We start from the raw sequence: 18411 nt of genomic DNA, 5'->3' as shown, positions 1-18411 counted from the left end.
TAGTTTAATTTTGTAAATATCTCACAGACTTGTTTACGTTTAATATAAGCTTATGCTTTAAAGTAGAATTGTGAATAATGAAGTGCAGCCAGAGAAATGAAGAACAAGACAAATCCTTTTTCTATTAAATTATTATTGGTATCTTTCCTATTGAAATCTTTCCTAAACTACATATTGAAAACATTTTGGTATCTTTCCTATTGAAATCTTTCCTAAACTACATATCGAAAACATTTTGAAATCTTGTAGTAAAGGCCTGGATTAGACTGCCAGAAGGATTTGTAGAAACTTTATAGGCTTTGGTAGTAACTTTATAAGAGAATTAAATATATTCATGAAAAGAAAAATATATAGTTTTGTGGTAGGAGTTTAAGATTAAATGAATTAGATTTGAACCCATCTCTATCACTGTGTTCTTGAAATATTGCCAGTTACGAATGCCTCACACTCACATTCACCTTTGCTGTTCCTGCAGGTGCTTCTATAAAGTGTCTCGCAATGAAGCTGAAGCTATGCTGGAAAGGCACCCTGAGAACGGTAGTCTGATAATAAGGCCTTCAACTGACAGTTCAAACTACTCTGTCAGTATTATGACCACACAAAACAGGTAGAGGCAATGTGAACTAAAGGTGGCATTGTACGGTTAAGGTGGCGCTTCCAAACGCATGCCACAGCTCACTGGTAGTCAAAGAGTTAAGAAATCCAACTTAAAACATCACTAAAATCACCTTGTTCTGAGGTAAATTGTGTTAAATTATCACCACAGAGTAATGGGGCAAATGGTGACGAGGCAAGTTCAGGGGATGAGGGTGTGTTGCAGATGGAGTGTGCCGTTCGGAGAGGAGAGCTCGGGCATTGGAGTTCTGATGCTCGTACAACTGGCAAAGGTGCAAGGTTCGATCGCTCTGGGTGCCAAGCTGATTTGAGGAGCTTGAGAGTGTCTTCGGGCGGGGTGGCGAAATCCATTCTATGCTCTATCAAGGCATCGATATAATGCAGAGAAAACCTCTATTTTGCAGAGGTCAAGGTCTGAAGTCACAATCATTTTAACCTGTGCAAGTCGTATTAACTTCGGTAGATGTATTTTGGTAATCAGTCCCTGCCTAAATTGTACTTTTATGATAGTCATCAAGAGAATAATCTCTCAGTGTTTTACATTTACTTGTTGTCTGGTGCTACACAGGAGTTTAACTAGTGAAGCCCCTTGTGATTTGTTGCAAGTAGCAGGGTGGGACGGCATATAGACTCAAAGTTGCCTGGACTATACCTCGTCCCACCCTGCTACTTGTAATAACACCATCCCGTTCAATCAATTCCTCCATCTCTGCTGCATCTGCTCTCAGGATGAGGTGTTTCATTCTAGAACAAAGGAGATATCCTCCTTTTTCAAAGAAAGGAGTTCCCATTCCTCCACCACCAATGCTGCCCTCAACCACATCTCTTTGATTTCAAGCACCTCTGTTCTTACCCAATCCTCCCGCTATCCTACTAGGGATAGGGGTCCTCTTGTGCTCACTTATTCAGCACATAATTCTCCAAAACTTACACCGGCTCCAACTGGATTCCACCACCAAACACATCTTTCCCTTCCCCCCACTTTCTGCTTTCCACAGGGATCGCTCCCTCTGCAACTTCCTTGTCCATTTGTCCCTTCCCACTGATCTCCTTCCCGGCACTTATCCTTGCAAGTGAACAAGTGCTTCACCTGCCCCTACACCTCCTCCCTCACTACCATTCCAGGTGAGGCAACAATTCGCCTATGAATCTGTTGGGATCATACACTGTGTCTGGTGCTCTCAGTGTGGCCTCCTATATATCGGTGAGACCTGACATAGATTGGGGACCGCTTCGCTGAGCATCTACGCTCCATCCACCAGAACAAGCGGGATCTCCCAGTGGCCACCCATTTTAATTCCACTTCCCATTCCCATTCCAATATGTCCATCCATGGCCTCCTCCACTGTCAGGATAAGGCCACATTTAGGTTGGAGGAACAACACCTTATATTCCATTTGGGTAGCCTCCAACCTAATGGCATGAACATCAATTTCTCAAACTTCCAGTGTGCCTCCACCCCCACCTTCATGATTTCCCATCCCCTTGTCCCTCTCTCATGTTATCTCCTTGCCTGCCCATCGTTTCCCTGGTGCTCCTCCCCACCTTTTTTTTTCTTCCATGACTTTCTATCTCTTTCACCAATCAATTTCCTAGCTCTTTGCTTCATCCCTCCAAGTTTCACGTATCGCCTGGCATTTCTCTCTCTCCTCCCCCACCTTTTAAATCTACTCCTCAGTGTTTTTTCTCCAGTCTTGCCAAAGGGTTTCGACTGTACTTTTTTCCATAGGTGCTGCCTGCCCTGCTGAGTTCCTCCAGCATTTTGTGTGTGTTGCTCGGATTGCCAGCATCTGCAGAAAATATTGTGTGTGACCTGGTTGGGATGCAATTGTGGCACACATTGCTGAGATCAATTCATTTCCCTCGTATGCTAGAGGCAATTTTCAGGAAGCTTAAGAAATCTCTGGAGCTGACATTATAAGACCATAAGATATAGGAGTAGAAGTAGGCCATTCAGCCCATCGAGTCTGCTCTGCCATTCAATCATGGGCTGAACCAATTTTTCAAGTCATCCCCACTCCCCTGCCTTCTCCCCATACCCTTTGACGCCCTGTCTAATCAAGAACCTATCTATCTTCATCTTAAATATACCCAATGACTTGGCCTCCGCAGCCACTCACGGCAACAAATTCCACAGATTTACCAACTTCTGACTACAGTAATTTCTCCACATCTCAGTTCCAATTGGACGTCCTTCAATCCTGAAGTCCTGCCCTCCCCTACCATGGGAAATAACTTTGCCATATCTAATTTGTTCAGGCCTTTTAACATTCGGATTGTTTCTATGAGATCCCCTCTCATTCTCCTGAACTCCAGGGAATACAGCCCAAGAGCTGCCAGACGTTCCTCATATGGTAACCCTTTCATTCCTGGAATCAATCTTGCAAATCTTCTCTGAACCTTCTCCAATGTCAGTATATCCTTTCTAAAATAGGGAGCCCAAAACTGCACACGATACTCCAAGTGTGGTCACACGAGTGTCTCATAGAGCCTCAACATCACATCCCTGCTCTTATATTTTATACCTCTAGAAATGAACGCCAACATTGCAAGCTCCTTCTTCACAAGCGACTCAACCTGGAGGTTAACCTTCAGGGTATCTTGCTCAAGCACTCCCAAGTCCCTTTGCATCTCTGCATTTTGAATTCTCTCCCCATCTAAATAATAGTCTGCCTATTTATTTCTTCCACCAAAGTGCATGACCATACACTTTCCAACGTTGTATTTCATTTGCCACTTCTTTGCCCTAAACTATCTAAGTCTCGCTGCAGGCTCTCTGTTTCCTCAACACTACCCACTTCTCCACCTATCTTTGTATCATCTACAAATTTAGCCGCAAATCCATTAATCCCATAGTCCAAATCATTGACATACATCGTAAAAAGCAGCGGTCCCAACACTGACTGCTGTGGAACTCCACTGGTAACTGGCAGCCAGCCTGAATAGGATCCCTTTACTCTCACTCTCTGTTTTCTGCCGACCAGCCAATGCTCCACCCATGCGAGTAACTTCCCTGTAATTCCATGGGCTCTTATCTTGCTAAGCAGCCTCATGTGCGGCACCTTGTCAAAGGCCTTCTGAAAATCCAAGTAAACCACATCTACTGCATCTCCTTTGTCTACCCTGCTTGTAATTTCCTCAATGAATTTCAGTAGGTTTGTCAGGCAGGGTTTTCCTTTCAGGATTTCATGTTAGCTTTGACCTATCTTGTCATGTCCCTCCGGGTACTCTGTAATCTCATCCCTAAAAATCGATTACAACAACTTCCCAACCACTGATGTCAGACTAACAGGTCTATAGTTTCCTTTCTGCTGCCTCCTACCCTTCTTAAATAGTGGAGTAATATTTGCAATTTTCCAGTCATCTGGTACAATGCCAGAATCTATTGACTCTTGAAAGATCATTGTTAATGCCTCCACAATCTCTCCAGCTACTTCCTTCAGAAACCGAAGGTGCATTCAATAGACAATAGACAATAGGTGCAGGAGTAGGCCATTCGGCCCTTCGAGCCAGCACCACCATTCACTGTGATCATGGCTGATCAATCAGTATTCAGTTCCTGCCTTATCCCCATAACCTTTGATTCCGCTATCTTTAAGAGCTCTATCCATTTCTTTCTTGAAAGCATCCAGAGACTTGGCCTCCACAGCCTTCTGGGACAGAGCATTCCATATATCCACCACTCTCTGGGTGAAAAGTTTTTCCTCAGCTCCGTTCTAAATGGATCAGGTCCAGGAGACTTATCCACCCTCAGACCATTAAGCTTCCTGAGTACCTTCTCAGTCATAATTTTCACTGCACAAACTTCACTTCCCTGATACTGTTGAATGTCTGGTATACTGCAGATGTCTTCCACTGTGAAGACTGATGCATTCAGTTCCTCTTCCATCTCTGCATCTCTCATTACAATACCTCCTGCGTAATTTTGTACTAGTCCTCTATCTACCCTCGACTCTCTTTTACCCTTTATACACTTAAAAAAGCTTTTAGAATCTTTGATATTAGTCACCAGCTTCCTTTCATAATTCATCTTTTCCTTCCAAATGACCTTCTTAGTTACCTTCTGCAAGTTTTTAAAAGCTCCCCAATACTCTGTCTTTGCACTAGGTCTGGCTTCCTTGTATGCCCTGTCTTTTGCTTCAGCCACGGTAGTGTCCTTCTTTCTTTGAAAATGTCTTCTTACTTGGAATATATCTGTCTTGCACTTCCCTCATTTTTCACAGAAACTCCAGCCATTGCTGTTCTGCTGTCCTTCCTGTTATTGTCCCTTTCCAGTCAACTTTGGCCAGTTCCCCTGTCATGCCATTGTAATTTCCTTTATTCCACTGAAATATCGACACATTGGATTTTATTTTTTCCCTTTCAAATTTCAATGTGAACTTGATCATATTGTGATCACTATTCCCTAAATGTTTCTTAACTTTAAGCTCTCTTATCACCTCTGGATCATTGCACAACACCCAATCCAGCACAGCCGATCCCCTAGTGGGCTCAACAACAAGTTGTTTTCCCAATCCACTTTCATGTTAAAATCACCAACGATTATCATGACGTTGTCTTTCTGACACGCCTTTTCTTTCTCCTGCCGTAATTTGTAATGCACATTCCAGCTGCTGTTTGGAGGCCAACTACCTCCACCACCACCGCCAGCAGCCCATTCCATGCACTCACCACTTTCTGTACAGAAAACTTACCCCTGACATCTCCTCTGTACCTACTTCCAAGCACCTTAAAACTATGCCTTCTCATGTTAGCCATTTCAGCCCTGGGAAAAAGTCTCGGACTACCCACATGATCAATGCCTCTCATCATTTTATACACCTCTATCAGGTCTCATCCTCCATCGCTCCAAGAAGAAAAGGCCGAGTTCACTCAACCTATTCTCATAAGGCATGCTCCCCAATCTGGGCAATATCCTTGTAAATCTCCTCTGCACCCTTTTACTGTTTCCACATCCTTTCTGTAGTGAGGTGACCAGAACTGAGCACAGTACTCTAAGTGGGGTCTGACCAGGGTCCTATACAATACAGCTGTAACATTACCTCTCGGCTCTTAAACTCACTCCCACAGTTGATGAAGGCCTATGCATCGTATGCCTTCTTAACCACACAGTCAACCTGCACAGCAGCTTTGAGTGACCTATGGACTCAGACCACAAGATCCCTCTGATCCTTCACACTGCCAAGAGTTTTACCGACCAAAATGAACCACCTCACACTTATCTGGGTTGAACTCCACCTGCCACTTCTCAGCCCAGTTTTGCATCCTACTGAGTCTGCTGTAACCTCTGACATCCCTCTCCACTATCCATAACACCCCCAACCTTGGGGAGTTGGCCAGAATTGATTGGAAAACTATACTGGCAGGGATGACAGCAGAGCAGCATGGCTGGAATTTCTGGAAGCAATTGAAAGGCACAAGATATACACATCCCAAAGAGGAAGTATTCCAAAATCAGGATGACACAACCATGGCTGACAAGATAAACTAAAGCCCACATAAAAGCCAAAGAGAGGGCATATAATAGAGCAAAATATAGTGGGAAGTTAGAGGATTGGGAAGGTTTTAAATACCAACAGAGGCAACTAAAAAATGATTAAGGTGAAGATGGAATACAAAAGTATGCTAGCCAATAGTGTTAAAGAGGATACTAAAAGTTTTTTCAAGATACATGAAGTGTAAAAGAGAGGCGAGAGTAGATATTGGACCACTGGAAAACTATGCTGGAGAGGTTGTACTGGGGTCAAGGGAATGGTGGATGACTGAATAACTATTTTTGCCATTGTCTTCACATGTGGAGTATGTTGGAAATTCCAGCTGTCAGGGGTCATGAAGTATGTAAAGTTACCATTACTAGAGAGGTGTTTCTTGGGAAGCTAAAAGGTCTGAAGGCAGATAAAGTCAACTGGACCAGATGGTGTACACCCCAGGGTTCTGAAAGAGGTAGCTATAGGGATTGTGGAGGCATAGTAATGATCTTTCAATAATCAGTAGATTCTGGAATGGTTCTGGAAGAGTGGAAAATTGCAAATGTCACTCCAAGAAGGGAGAGAGGCAGACAAAAAGATATTATACGCCAGTTTGTTGAGTGGTTGGGAATATATTGGAGTTGATTGCTAAAGATGTGATTTTGGGGAACTTGGAGGTACATGGTAAAATAAATAATAGTCAGCATGGTTTCCTCAAGGGAAAATCTTGCCTGACTAATCTGTGGAACTCTTTGAAGAAATAACGAGCAGGATAGACAAAGGAAAATTGGTTGATGTTGTGTATTTGGATTTTTTGAGAAGGCCTTTGACAAGGTGCCACACATGAGGCTGCTAACAAGCTATGAACCCATGGTATTACAGTAAAGATTCTAGCATGAATAAAGCCGTGGCTGATTGGCAGGAGGGAAAGAATGGGAATAAAAGGAGTCTTTTCTGGTTGGCTGCCAGTGACTAGTGGTATTCAACAGGGGTCTGTGTTGGGACTAATTCTTTTTACATTATATGTTAATGATTTGGATGATGGAATTGATGGCTTTGTTGAAAAATTTGCAGATGATACGAAGTAAGTGGAGAGGCAGGTAGTTCTGAGGAAATAGACTACATTAGGACTAAAACATCAGGAGAATAGGCAAAGGAGTTGAAGATGGAATACAGTGTTGGGAAATGTATGGTCATGCACTATGGTAGAAGAAATGAAAGGGTAGACTATTTTATAAATGCAGAGAAAATACAAAAATCTGAGGCATAAAGGGATTTGGGAGCCCTTGTGCAGGATTCCCTGAAGGTTAATTTGCAGGTTGAATCTGTGGTGAGGAAGGTAAATGTGATGTTAGCAATCATTTCAAGATAACTAGGATATAAAAAGCAAAGATGTAATGTTGAGACTTGATAAAGCACTGTTGAGGCCTCACTTGGAGTATTGCAAGCAATTTTGCACCCCTTGTCTAAGAAAGGATAGGCAGAAAATGAAGTGGGTTCAAAGGAGGTTTACGAAAATGATTCCAGGGTTAAATGGCTTGTCATATGAAGAGCGTTTGACGGCTCTGAGCCTGTATTCACTGGAATTCAGGAGAATAAGTGGTGACCTAATTGAAACCTGTTGAATAGTGAAAGGCCTTCACAGAGTGGATATGGAGAGGATGTTTCCTTTGTGGGAGAAGACCAGAGGACGCAGTCTCAGAATAGAGGGGTGTATTTTTTAGAAGGAAATGAGCAGGAATTTCTTCAGCCAGAGAGTGGTGAATCTGTAGGATTAGTTGCTACAGGCAGCTGTGGAAGCCAAGTCTTTATGTATATTTAAAGCAGAGGATAATAGATTTCTGATTGATCAGGACATGAAGGGATACGGGGAGAAGGCTGGTGATTGGGGCTAAGAGGAAAAATAGATCAGTCATAATGATATGGTGGAGTAGATTCTATTGGCCAAATGGCTGAATTCTGTTCCCATATCTTATGTTCTTATTTCTATACTCAAACTCTTTTATAATAAAGGTCACTGGAACATTTATAGGGTCATAGTGTCCACAGGATTGGAATAGGCCTTTTGGCCCATTGGAATGGCAAATGAGAAGCACAAAATGTGGAAATCTAGAGTAACACACATAAAATGCGGGAGGAACTTGGCAGGTATTGCAGCATCTATGGAGAGGAATATGCAGTCAACGTTTCATCAAGACCCTTCATAGATGCTGCATGACATCAGAACATAAGAAATAGGAGCAGGAGTAGGCCAACTGGCCCGTCAAGCCTGCTCCATCATTCAATAAGATCACGGCTGATCTGGCCATGGAGTCATCTCCACCCACCTGTCTTTTCCCCTTAACCTTTAATTACCCTACTATGCAAAAATCGATCCAACCTTGTCTGAAATATATTTATTGAGGTAGTCTCCACTGCTTCATTGGGCAGAGAATTCCACAAACTCACCACCCTCTGGGAAAAACAGTTCCTCCTCTTCTCCATCCTAAATCTGCTCCCTGAATCTTGAGGCTATGTCCCCTAGTTTTAGTCTCACCTACCAGTGGAAACAACTTTCATGCCTCTATCTTATCTATCCCTTTCATAATTTTATATGTTTCTATAAGATCTCCTCTCATTCTTCTGAATGCCAACAAGCACAGTCCCAGGTAACTCAATCTCTCCTCATAGTATAACCCCCTCATCTCTGGAATCAACCTGATAAATCTCCTCTGTACTGACTCCAAAGCCAGTATATCCTTCTTCAAGTAAGGAGACCAGAACTGCACGCAGTACTCCAGGTGTGGCCTCACCAATACCCTGTACAGTTGCATCATAACCTCCCTGCTCTTAAATTCAAGCCCTCTGGCATTGAACGCCAACATTCCATCTGCCTTCTTGATAGCCTGCTGCACCTGCAAACCAACCTTTTGCAATTCATGGACAAGCACTCCCAAGTCTCCCCATACAGCAGCATGCTGCAATTTTTTACCATTTAAATAATAACCTGATCTTCCATTTTTCCTTCCAAAATGGGTGACCTCGCATTTACCAACATTGTAATCCATCTGCCAGGCCCTTGCCCACTCAATTAACCTATCTATATCTCTCTGCAGACTCTCCGCACAATTTGCTTTTCCACTCAATTTAGTATCAGTAGCAAACTTAGATACACTACACTTGGTCCCCTCTTCTAGATCTTTAATGACCTGTGGATTTCCTCCTGAATTTTGTGTGTGTTACTCTGGAGTGGCAAATAGATTTCAAATCAGTTCAGTTAGAGGTGATGCACTTTGAAAAGTGAAACCAGCGTGGAGCTCATATCGTAGAGCATTAGAGAGTGTAATTCAACAGGAGGATGTAAGAAAAAAGCATTTTGCACATGAGCCTTCATCAGTCAGAGGGTTAAGTACAGAAAATGAGATATTGATTTGCAGTTGTATGCCATTGATGTGAGGCTGCATTTAGAGTACTATATACAGTTTTGGCCACCCTTTAGAGGAAAGACATGGATGAACTGAAAAGGGTGCAGAGAAGGTGTTTGAGGATTTTGCTAGAGTGGAGGGCCTGAGTTATAAGAAAGGGTTGACATTTCACTCATGTCTGTGTCAAACTTCTTGAATCATTACTTCAATCATCTAAATGCTGGTGATATGTTAGATAACTATCTTCACTGTCCACTGCATCACCAATTTTAGTATCATTCACAGATAACTAACCATGAATACAATATTGGCATCTAAATCAATAATATAGATGACAGACAAAAATACCAATACCTGTTGCAATCCACTGGTTATCAGCCTCCAACATAACCTGTACCTGTAACAATAATAATCCCGTACTACCATCTCTACCTTTTGCATTCAATTCAATATGTCATCCTGTGTCATATGTGAGCTTACTTTCCAGAACAGCTTACCATGGGTGACCATGTCAAAGGCCTGGCTAAAATCCATGTGGACAACGTTTACAACTCTGCTTTCATGAATCTACTCTGTCTCCTCTGCTGGGGTTCAAATGTCAACCCCAATAGTCACAGTCTGCCATCATCAAATTGACCTTTATTTTTTAAGAATATAGAACATAGAAGAGTACAGCAAGGTACTGACTCTTCAGCTCACAATACTATGCCGACATTTTAACATACTCCGAGTTAGATAACCCTTCCCCTCCCCACATAGCCCTCTACTTTTCTATCATCCATGTACCTATCTAAGGTTCTCTTAAATATCTCTAATATATCTGCCTCTACCACCTTCCCTGGTAGTAAGTTCCATGCATCCACCATTCTGCATAAAAAAACCTACCTCTGACATTCGCCCTATACTTTCATTTACTGTCTAAATTATGCCCTCTTGTATTCGCCATTTCAACCCCAGAAAAATGCACTGGCTATCCACTCGATCAATACCTCTTATCATCTTATACAACTCTATCAAGTCATCTCTCATCCTCCCAAAGAGAAAACCCAAAAGACATCTTTCTCATCCAGGCAGCATACTGTTAAATCTCCTCTGCACCCTCTTTAAAGCTTCAGTAACCTTCCGATAATGACATGTCCACAACTAAGCACAATATTCCAAGTGAGGTCTTACCAGAACTTATAGACTTACAACATTACCTAGTGGTTCTTGAACTTAATCACCCAACTAATGAAGGCCAACACACCAACTTAACTACCCCATTAACTTGTGTAGCAACTTTTGAGAGATCTAAAGATTTGGATCTCAATATTCCTCTGTTCCTCCACACTGCAAAGAATCCTGCCATTAACCTTGTACTCTGCCTTCAAATTCGACCTTTCAGAGTGTACCATTGCACAATTTCAGAATGAACTCCATCTGGCACTTCTCAGCCCAGCTCATTATCCTATCAATGTCCCTTTTCAAGGAAGTTACCAGGAAATTTGACGAAGGCAAGGCAATGGATGTTGAAAACATGGACTTCAGTAAGGCATTTGACAAGGTCCCAGATGGGAGGTTGGTCAAGAAAGTTCAGTCACTCAGCATTCAAGATGAGATAGTAAATCAGATGTTGACTTTGTGGGAGAAGCCAGAGACTGGTAGTAGATGGTTGTCTCTCTGACTGGAGGCCTGTGACGAGTGATGTGTTGCAGGGATTGATGCTGGGTCTGTTGTTCTTAGGCATCTATGTCAACAGTCTGGATGTTAATGTGATTAACTAGATCAGAAAAGTTGTAGATGATACCAGGATTGGGGGTGTAGTGGACAGCGAGGAAAACTGTCAAAGCTTGCAGTGGGATTTGGACCAGCTGGAAAAATGGCAGATGGAATTTAATGCAGACAAATGTGAGGTGTTGCATTTTGGGAGGACCAAGCAGGTCTTACAGAGTGAGTGGTAGGGCATTGAGGAGTGCAGTGGAACAAAGGGATCTTGGAATATATGTCCATAATTCATTCAAAGTGGTGTCACAGGTAGATAGAATTGCAAAGAAAGCTTTTGGTACATTGGTCTTCATAAACCAAAGTATTGAGTACAGGAGTTGGTATGTTATGTTGAAGCTGTAGAAGACATTGGTGAGGCCTAATTTAGAGTTTTGTGTCTGCAGTTTTGGTCACCTCCCTACAGGAAAGATATAAGTAAGGTTGAAAAAGTACAGAGAAAATTTACAAGGATATTGCTGGGACTGGACAACCTGAGTTATAAGGAAAGATTGAATAGGTTAGAACTTTATACCCTAGAATGTAGAAGATTGATAAAAGTATACAATATTATGAAAGGTATAGACAGGGTAAATACAAAGTCTTTTTTCACTGAGGTTGGGTTAAGGATGAAAGGTGAAATCTTTAAGGGGTTTAAGGGAAACATGAGGAGAAATTTCTTCGTTCAGAGGGTGGTAAGAGTGTGGAATGCACTGTCAGTGCAAGTGTGGGTGCAATTTTGATTTCAACATTTAAGAGATATTTGGATAGGTATATGGATGGGAGCAGTATGGAGGGGTGCTGGTCGATGGAACTATGCAGTTAAAATGGTTCAGCACAGATTAGATGGGTTGAAGGGCCTGTTTTTATGCTGTAGTTTTCTATCACTCTAATGGTTGCAAAGAGAAATCGGGGAACTATAGATTAGTAAGTCTATTGCAGTAAATATGTTATTAAAATGGTAAAAGAACAGAAAGGATTTAGCAATACATTTCAAGAAGTTGAGGAATTGAATTGGACAGTCCTTGGAGTGTGGGAGATGAGGAAGTGATCTTATAGAGGTGTAAAAGATCATGAGGGGCACAGTTAGGACGAATGCATTCAGTCCTTTTCCCAGGGTTGGAGAACCAAAAATTAGAGGGCATAGGTTTGATGCAAGGGGGGGAAGATTTAATAGGAATCTTATGGCCTTAATATCTTCTCAGTCTTTCCAGGTCACATACTGACATTGGGTGACTTGAATGGTTCATATTACTTATTTTAGTATTTATCTTCCAGTAAAGGAGTCATAAAACATTACAAAGTGACGAATGAGGATCGTGGATTTGTCATTGAGCTGGAAAATCCAGTGAGTTTCTTTTCCCTCTGTACCTATTATTGCTCAAGATCTCCTGCTTATTTTCTTAATGTTGCACAAATTGTGGGCATTGACATTTTAACCCTTTATCATTTATGTTTGACATTTCTTAGAGTGAAACTCAGTAATAACCATTTTTAGTTTGCAAGTTCAACTGAGCATTTTCCAGCAAGTGTCACACTTGAATTGGGCATATCAGAAGGCATCTGTCTGGATAGGCAGCTGGGATCATATAGTATAGGAGGTCTCAAGAGGAAAATCAGGAGGGCAATAAAAGTACATAACATATTTCTAGCAAATAAAGGAAAGGAGAATCCTAAGAGATTCTAAAAGTATGTTAAGGCAGTGAATAGGTTCCCTTAAGAATTAACGTGGTTATTAATTTCAGAGAAGATATGTAAAGTATGTTTTTTACACAGAGAATGGCGGTGCCTGGGATGGTAGTCAATGCAAATGTGCTAGAACATTTTTAGGTTCTTAGATAGGCACATGAACATGTTGGCAGAAAAGATTAGTTTAGTTAGGTGTTTAATTACAAGTTCAATTAGTTCAGCTCATATTATCGTGTCTGTTTCTGTGCTTTACAGATCTACCTTCTACTAAAAGAATTAACAAATTGAGCAACATGTACATCAATTCTCTTTGTCATTTCTTCAAAAAACTCAATCAAATTTGTGAGACCAAAGTTCCTATGCCCAAAGCCATTCTGATTTTCAAATGCAGGTAGATTTTGTCTCTGTATCCCTTCCAGCAATTGTCCCACCATCAAAGTTAGGCTTGTTGGCCTGTAGTTCTCTGGCTTTTCCTTACAGCCCTTCTTAAATAAAGGCACATTTGTTACCCTCCAATCTTCTATTATCTCACTGGACATCCTGAATACCCCAGCTTTCAAAGTTCAAAGTAAAATGTATGATCAGAGTACATACATGCCACCACATGCAACCCTGAGATTCTTTTTCCTGCGGGCATAGCTAGCAAATCTATAGAACAGTAACTGTAAACAGGATCAATGAACAACAAACAGTGCAAATGAAGATATAAGTAAGTAGCAATAAGTAACAAGAGTATGAAATAACAAGGTAAAGAGTCCTTAAAATTATACCATCAATTGTGAGAACATCAGAAATAGAAAGCGTAGTTATCTTCTTTTGTTCAAGAGCCTTGTTCATGAACTTTGCCATGATAAATACAGAAGATTAAGACCACATCAATTCCCTGAGGTTCCATGCAGTGTAGAATAGGCCCTTCAGACCTTTCAAGCTGAGGCATCCACCAACTGATGGTTCTTTTAACCCTAATGGGACAATTTCCAGTGACCAATTAACCTATCAACTGGTACATCTTTGGACTGTGGGAGAAAAATTAGCCCTCTACTCTATTTATGTATGCCTCTCATTATTTTATAAATTTCTATCTGAGGGACCTTATCAAAAACTTTACTAAGATCCATATAGACAACATCCTTACCCCTCAACTTTGTTGCCTTCTTGAAAATCTTGAGAATCAAGTTAGTAAAACATGACTTGCCCCACAGAAAACCATGCTGACTGTTCCTAATTAGGCCATGGTTTTCCAAATGGTCATTAGTCCTTTTCCTTAAGAATTCTCTCCAATACCTTCCCAACCATGATATGAGACTCATTGGTCTATTAGTTTCCAGGATTATCTCTATTTCCTTTCTTGAACAAAAGAACATCATTAGCTACTTACCAGACCTCCAAAATTATAACTGTGGCCGGAGAGGACACTCACATTTTGAGCAAGATCTCATCAATCTCATCTATTGCCTCTTTCAATAACTTGGAGTATATCTCTTCAGTCCCTGGGAGATTATCCACTTTAACTTTCTTCAAGAGACCCAGAACTATCATTCTTTATCTCAAAATGCCCTAGCATATTATGTTCCACACTGGTCTCACTTTCATCAATGTCCTTTCTCCTCGGGAAAAATACTCATTTAGGACCTCGGCTACATTCTCTGTCTCCAAGTACCTGTTCTTTATTCCTGATTGGTCCTACCTTCCCCCTAGTTATCTTCTTGCTCTTGTATGTATAGAATGCCTTAGGATTCCATTTAATCCTATTTGCAAAGATTTTTCATGGCTGCTTCTAGCTCTCCTAATTCCCTTCTTGAGTTCTTTTTTGGTTTCTTCATAGTCTTCAAGGCCTGTGTTAATTTTACCTTCCTAAGCCATACACACTATTATCCATAATACTATTAGCATTAAAATAAACACACTTGAACATTCTTTGAAAAACATTGTTTTGGCCAGAAGTTCCATGTTCTAGTCAACACTTTAAAGGAAGGAAATGAAAGCGGTAGAGAGGGTCAAAAAGAGATTTAAATGAATAGTTTCGGAGTTGAGAACTACAATTGAAATGACAGATGAGAGAAGTCGGAACTTGCTTTGGTGAAAAGAAAGCTGAGGAGCGATTTGAAAGAAGAAAATAAAATGATGAGGGGTCTGGACACAATAGAAAGTTGTAGGTTACTCCCTTTGATAGTGGGATTTCAGGTGAAAAAGAAAAAGGAAGAGAATAAATTGCAACATGATGAAAGAACGTTTTTATACAGCTTGTGGTTGGACCTGGAATGCACTGCCTTCAGATGTGGTTGAAGTTGTTTCATTGTGGCATTGGAAAGTGGATAAGAGAATTATATGGTGGAGAAAAACTTGCAAGGCAACTTAGAGAAGGCTGGTGGTGTATCTAGGGAGTTGCTCTGCTACAAAGCTGGCTAAGATGGGCCAAATGTCTGCCTTCTGTACTGATCCCATTCTATGATTCTATGAAAATACGGTATTTTAGCAGTGATATATCAAAGGAAAAAATGTAAGTTCAAACCAAGAGATCCGCTTAGGGAGAGAGGCAGGAAAATGCCTCTTAAAAAATCTCTCATTTCCATTTACTGGGAACAATGGCAACCCATTGAACCTCTCACTGTAATATGAAGCAACTTGTTTATATTCAATTAATCAAAGTTTATTCTGGATTAATTAGATGAATGAACTCAAGTTAACGGCTTTATACAAGCATCCAAAATCAATCTACACCAGGTATCTGGGAAAAAGAGTTGTACAATTAAAGCTAAACAGCTAAATAGATATTTTTCCTCTGTTCAATAGGTCACATACTCAACCCTTCAAGAAGTTGTTTGTCATTTTATAAAAGTGACCAATGGAGCTTTGAAACCATACCTTGATTCCAAACAGTATGCCAACAAAATTGGTATGTTTGCATGTTGACACCACACATGAGTTTGGGATCTTTAATATCTCATATGACGTCACATTCAGAACAGTATGATTTAAATAAGGAATGGAACTCATTTAAAAGACAATGAACACTTGGTTTTATGCTATAGCCTTAAATGTTGGCCAGGCTCTCACTGGATCTTTTACATCCATCTGGTTGGGTAACTATGGCCATGATTAATATCTCATCTGGCAGTACCACTCCTAATCAGTATCAGTATAATCATGGAGCTGTCCAGCACCACTTGCCTATACAATATACCCTGTTAAGCCTTGTCTACTTGTTCCTGTCAAAAACTCTCTTAAACATAGTTGATTGTATGTGATTCCCCATCTCTGGTAGAGGGTTCCAGATATCACCCAAATTTTTGTAAAAAAAATATAACTTGTCTCTCAATACCTTTTTAAGATTTCTCCTTCCCATTTTACATTTATGCTGTCTTGCATATGTTGCCTTACCATGTTTTAAAAAATTTTATGGCCCCTTTTGCTCTCCTAATTTCTTTTTTGTTACTTCTATGAACCTCAATAGCCTTCTTTAATCCCAGACCCGTCGTATGTTTCTTACTTACACACTGCTCTCAAATTTACCAGGTCCATTTCTGACATCTCCCTCCCTTTTTCTCGATCTCTCTGATAGATAGATATACTTTATTGATCCCGAGGGAAATTGGGTAAATTCCCTCTATCTCTATATCTGGAGACTGCTTATCTACTAATGTCTATTATAAACTCATTGACTTGGACTATATTTCTTTCCACCCTGTCTCTTGTAAAAACGCCATCCCCTTCTCTCAATTCCTCTGTGTCCACTGCATCTGCTCTCAGGATGAGGCTTTTCATTCCAGAACGAAGGAGATGTCCTCCTTCTTAAAAGAAAGGGGCTTCCCTTCCTCCACTACCATCGGTGCTCTCAATTGCATCTCTTCCATTTTGCGTATGTCTGCCCTCACTCCATCCTCCCGCTACCCCACCAGGGATCGGGTTCCCCTTGTCCTCATCTACCATCCCACCAGCCTTTGTGTCCAGCACATAATTCTCCGTAACTTCCACCATTCCCCACAGGATCCCACCACCAAGCACATCTTCCCCCCATCCACCATTTCTGCTTTCCACAGGGATCACTCCCTATGCGACTCCCTTGTCCATTCGCTCCTCTTCACTGATCTCTCTCCTGCCACTTATCCTTGCAAGTGGAACAAGTGCTATTCCTGCCCCTACACCCCCTCCCTCACTACCATTCAAACAGTCCTTCCAGGTGAGGCAACACTTCACCTGTGAGTTTGTTGGGGCCATCTACTATATCCAGTGCTCCCGGTGTGGCCTCCTGTATATTGGTGAGACACAATCAGATTGGGACTGCTTCACCGAACATATACACTCCATCCACCAGATAAAGCAAGAAATCCCAGAGGCCACCCATTTTAATTCCACTTCCCATTCCACATGTCAGTCCATGGCCTCCTCTACTGTCATGATGAGACCATATTCAGGTTGGAGGAGCAACACCTTATGTTCTGCCTGGGTGGCCTCCAACCTGATGGCATGAACATTGATTTCTCAAACTTCTAGTAATGCCCACAACAACACCCCCCCCCCACCATTCCCCATTCCCTTTTCCCTATCTCACCTTATCTCCTTACCTGCTCATCACCTCTTTCTGGTGCTCCTCCCCCTTCCTTTTCTTTCATGGCCTTCTGTCTTCTCCTATCAGATTCCTCCTTCTCCAGCCCTGTATCTCTTTCACCAATCAACTTTACTTAACCCTTTTTGCCTCCTGGTTTCACCTATCACCTTGTGTTTCTTCGTCCTCTCCACCCACCTTCTTACTCGGACCTCACCTTTTTCTCTCCAGTCCTGCTAAAGGGTCTCAGACCAAAGCATGGACTGTAATCTTTTCCCTAGATGCTGCCTGGCCTGCTGAATTCCTCCAGCGGTTTGTGTGTGTTGCTTTATTTTCCTAATCAGGTTAAATTAACTCAATTAGCAAAAATCATTTTGTTATTGTTTTTTTAAAAACTGTTAGTAATATTAATATTTGGTTGGTGGCTGGCTACGCCAGTGATGTGAGTTCATGTGAAGTACTGTACAAAACTCATGACATTCTTCAAAATGACCTGGGGATCTCCTTGTATTTTGTGCACCCACATCTTCCTAACTAATAGTGTTGTATTCTTAATATTTCAGTAATCTTGTATACATTGTTCGATTAAGCATTCTTGTTCATTTAAATAATTCATTACAGGTTATATGTATAAATAAGTGAATTGGATACGTTATCACACATGTATGTGCCTTGCTTAAAGCAAAACGCAAAATTAGACCTGCATTCCTGGATTCCCATTTCTTCCTTTGAATTGGCTTAATGTTTTGAAGTTCCAAAACATAACAAAAAGTACTTAAAGTATGATTCATTCATTCTTTACCTCAAATGGTGTTTGTACATCTGTCCATCTACTGTATCTATAAAAGAATGTTAAAACATTTTTGAATTGAATTGAATTAACCTTATTTCTTATATCCTTCACATACACGAGGAGTAAAAATCTTTACATTAGGTCTCCATCTAAATT

At 41.1% G+C, this 18411-nt stretch overlaps 1 protein-coding gene across 3 annotated transcripts in view; it reads left to right on the top strand.

The window, feature by feature from the left end:
- Positions 1-18411, top strand: part of LOC140211434 (signal-transducing adaptor protein 1-like) — a 300629-nt gene that overhangs the window by 201308 nt on the left and 80910 nt on the right. For all 3 annotated transcript variants that reach the window (XM_072281142.1, XM_072281143.1, XM_072281141.1), the window contains 3 exons: positions 476-607; positions 12506-12575; positions 15710-15812. In XM_072281142.1, coding sequence (XP_072137243.1) covers positions 476-607; positions 12506-12575; positions 15710-15812 — 305 coding nt within the window. The remainder of the gene's footprint in view (positions 1-475; positions 608-12505; positions 12576-15709; positions 15813-18411) is intronic.

The sequence above is a fragment of the Mobula birostris genome, chromosome 17 (assembly GCF_030028105.1).
Source record: "Mobula birostris isolate sMobBir1 chromosome 17, sMobBir1.hap1, whole genome shotgun sequence".
NCBI classification, from domain to species: Eukaryota; Metazoa; Chordata; class Chondrichthyes; order Myliobatiformes; family Myliobatidae; genus Mobula; species Mobula birostris.
This window is presented reverse-complemented; position numbering and strand designations above follow the sequence as displayed.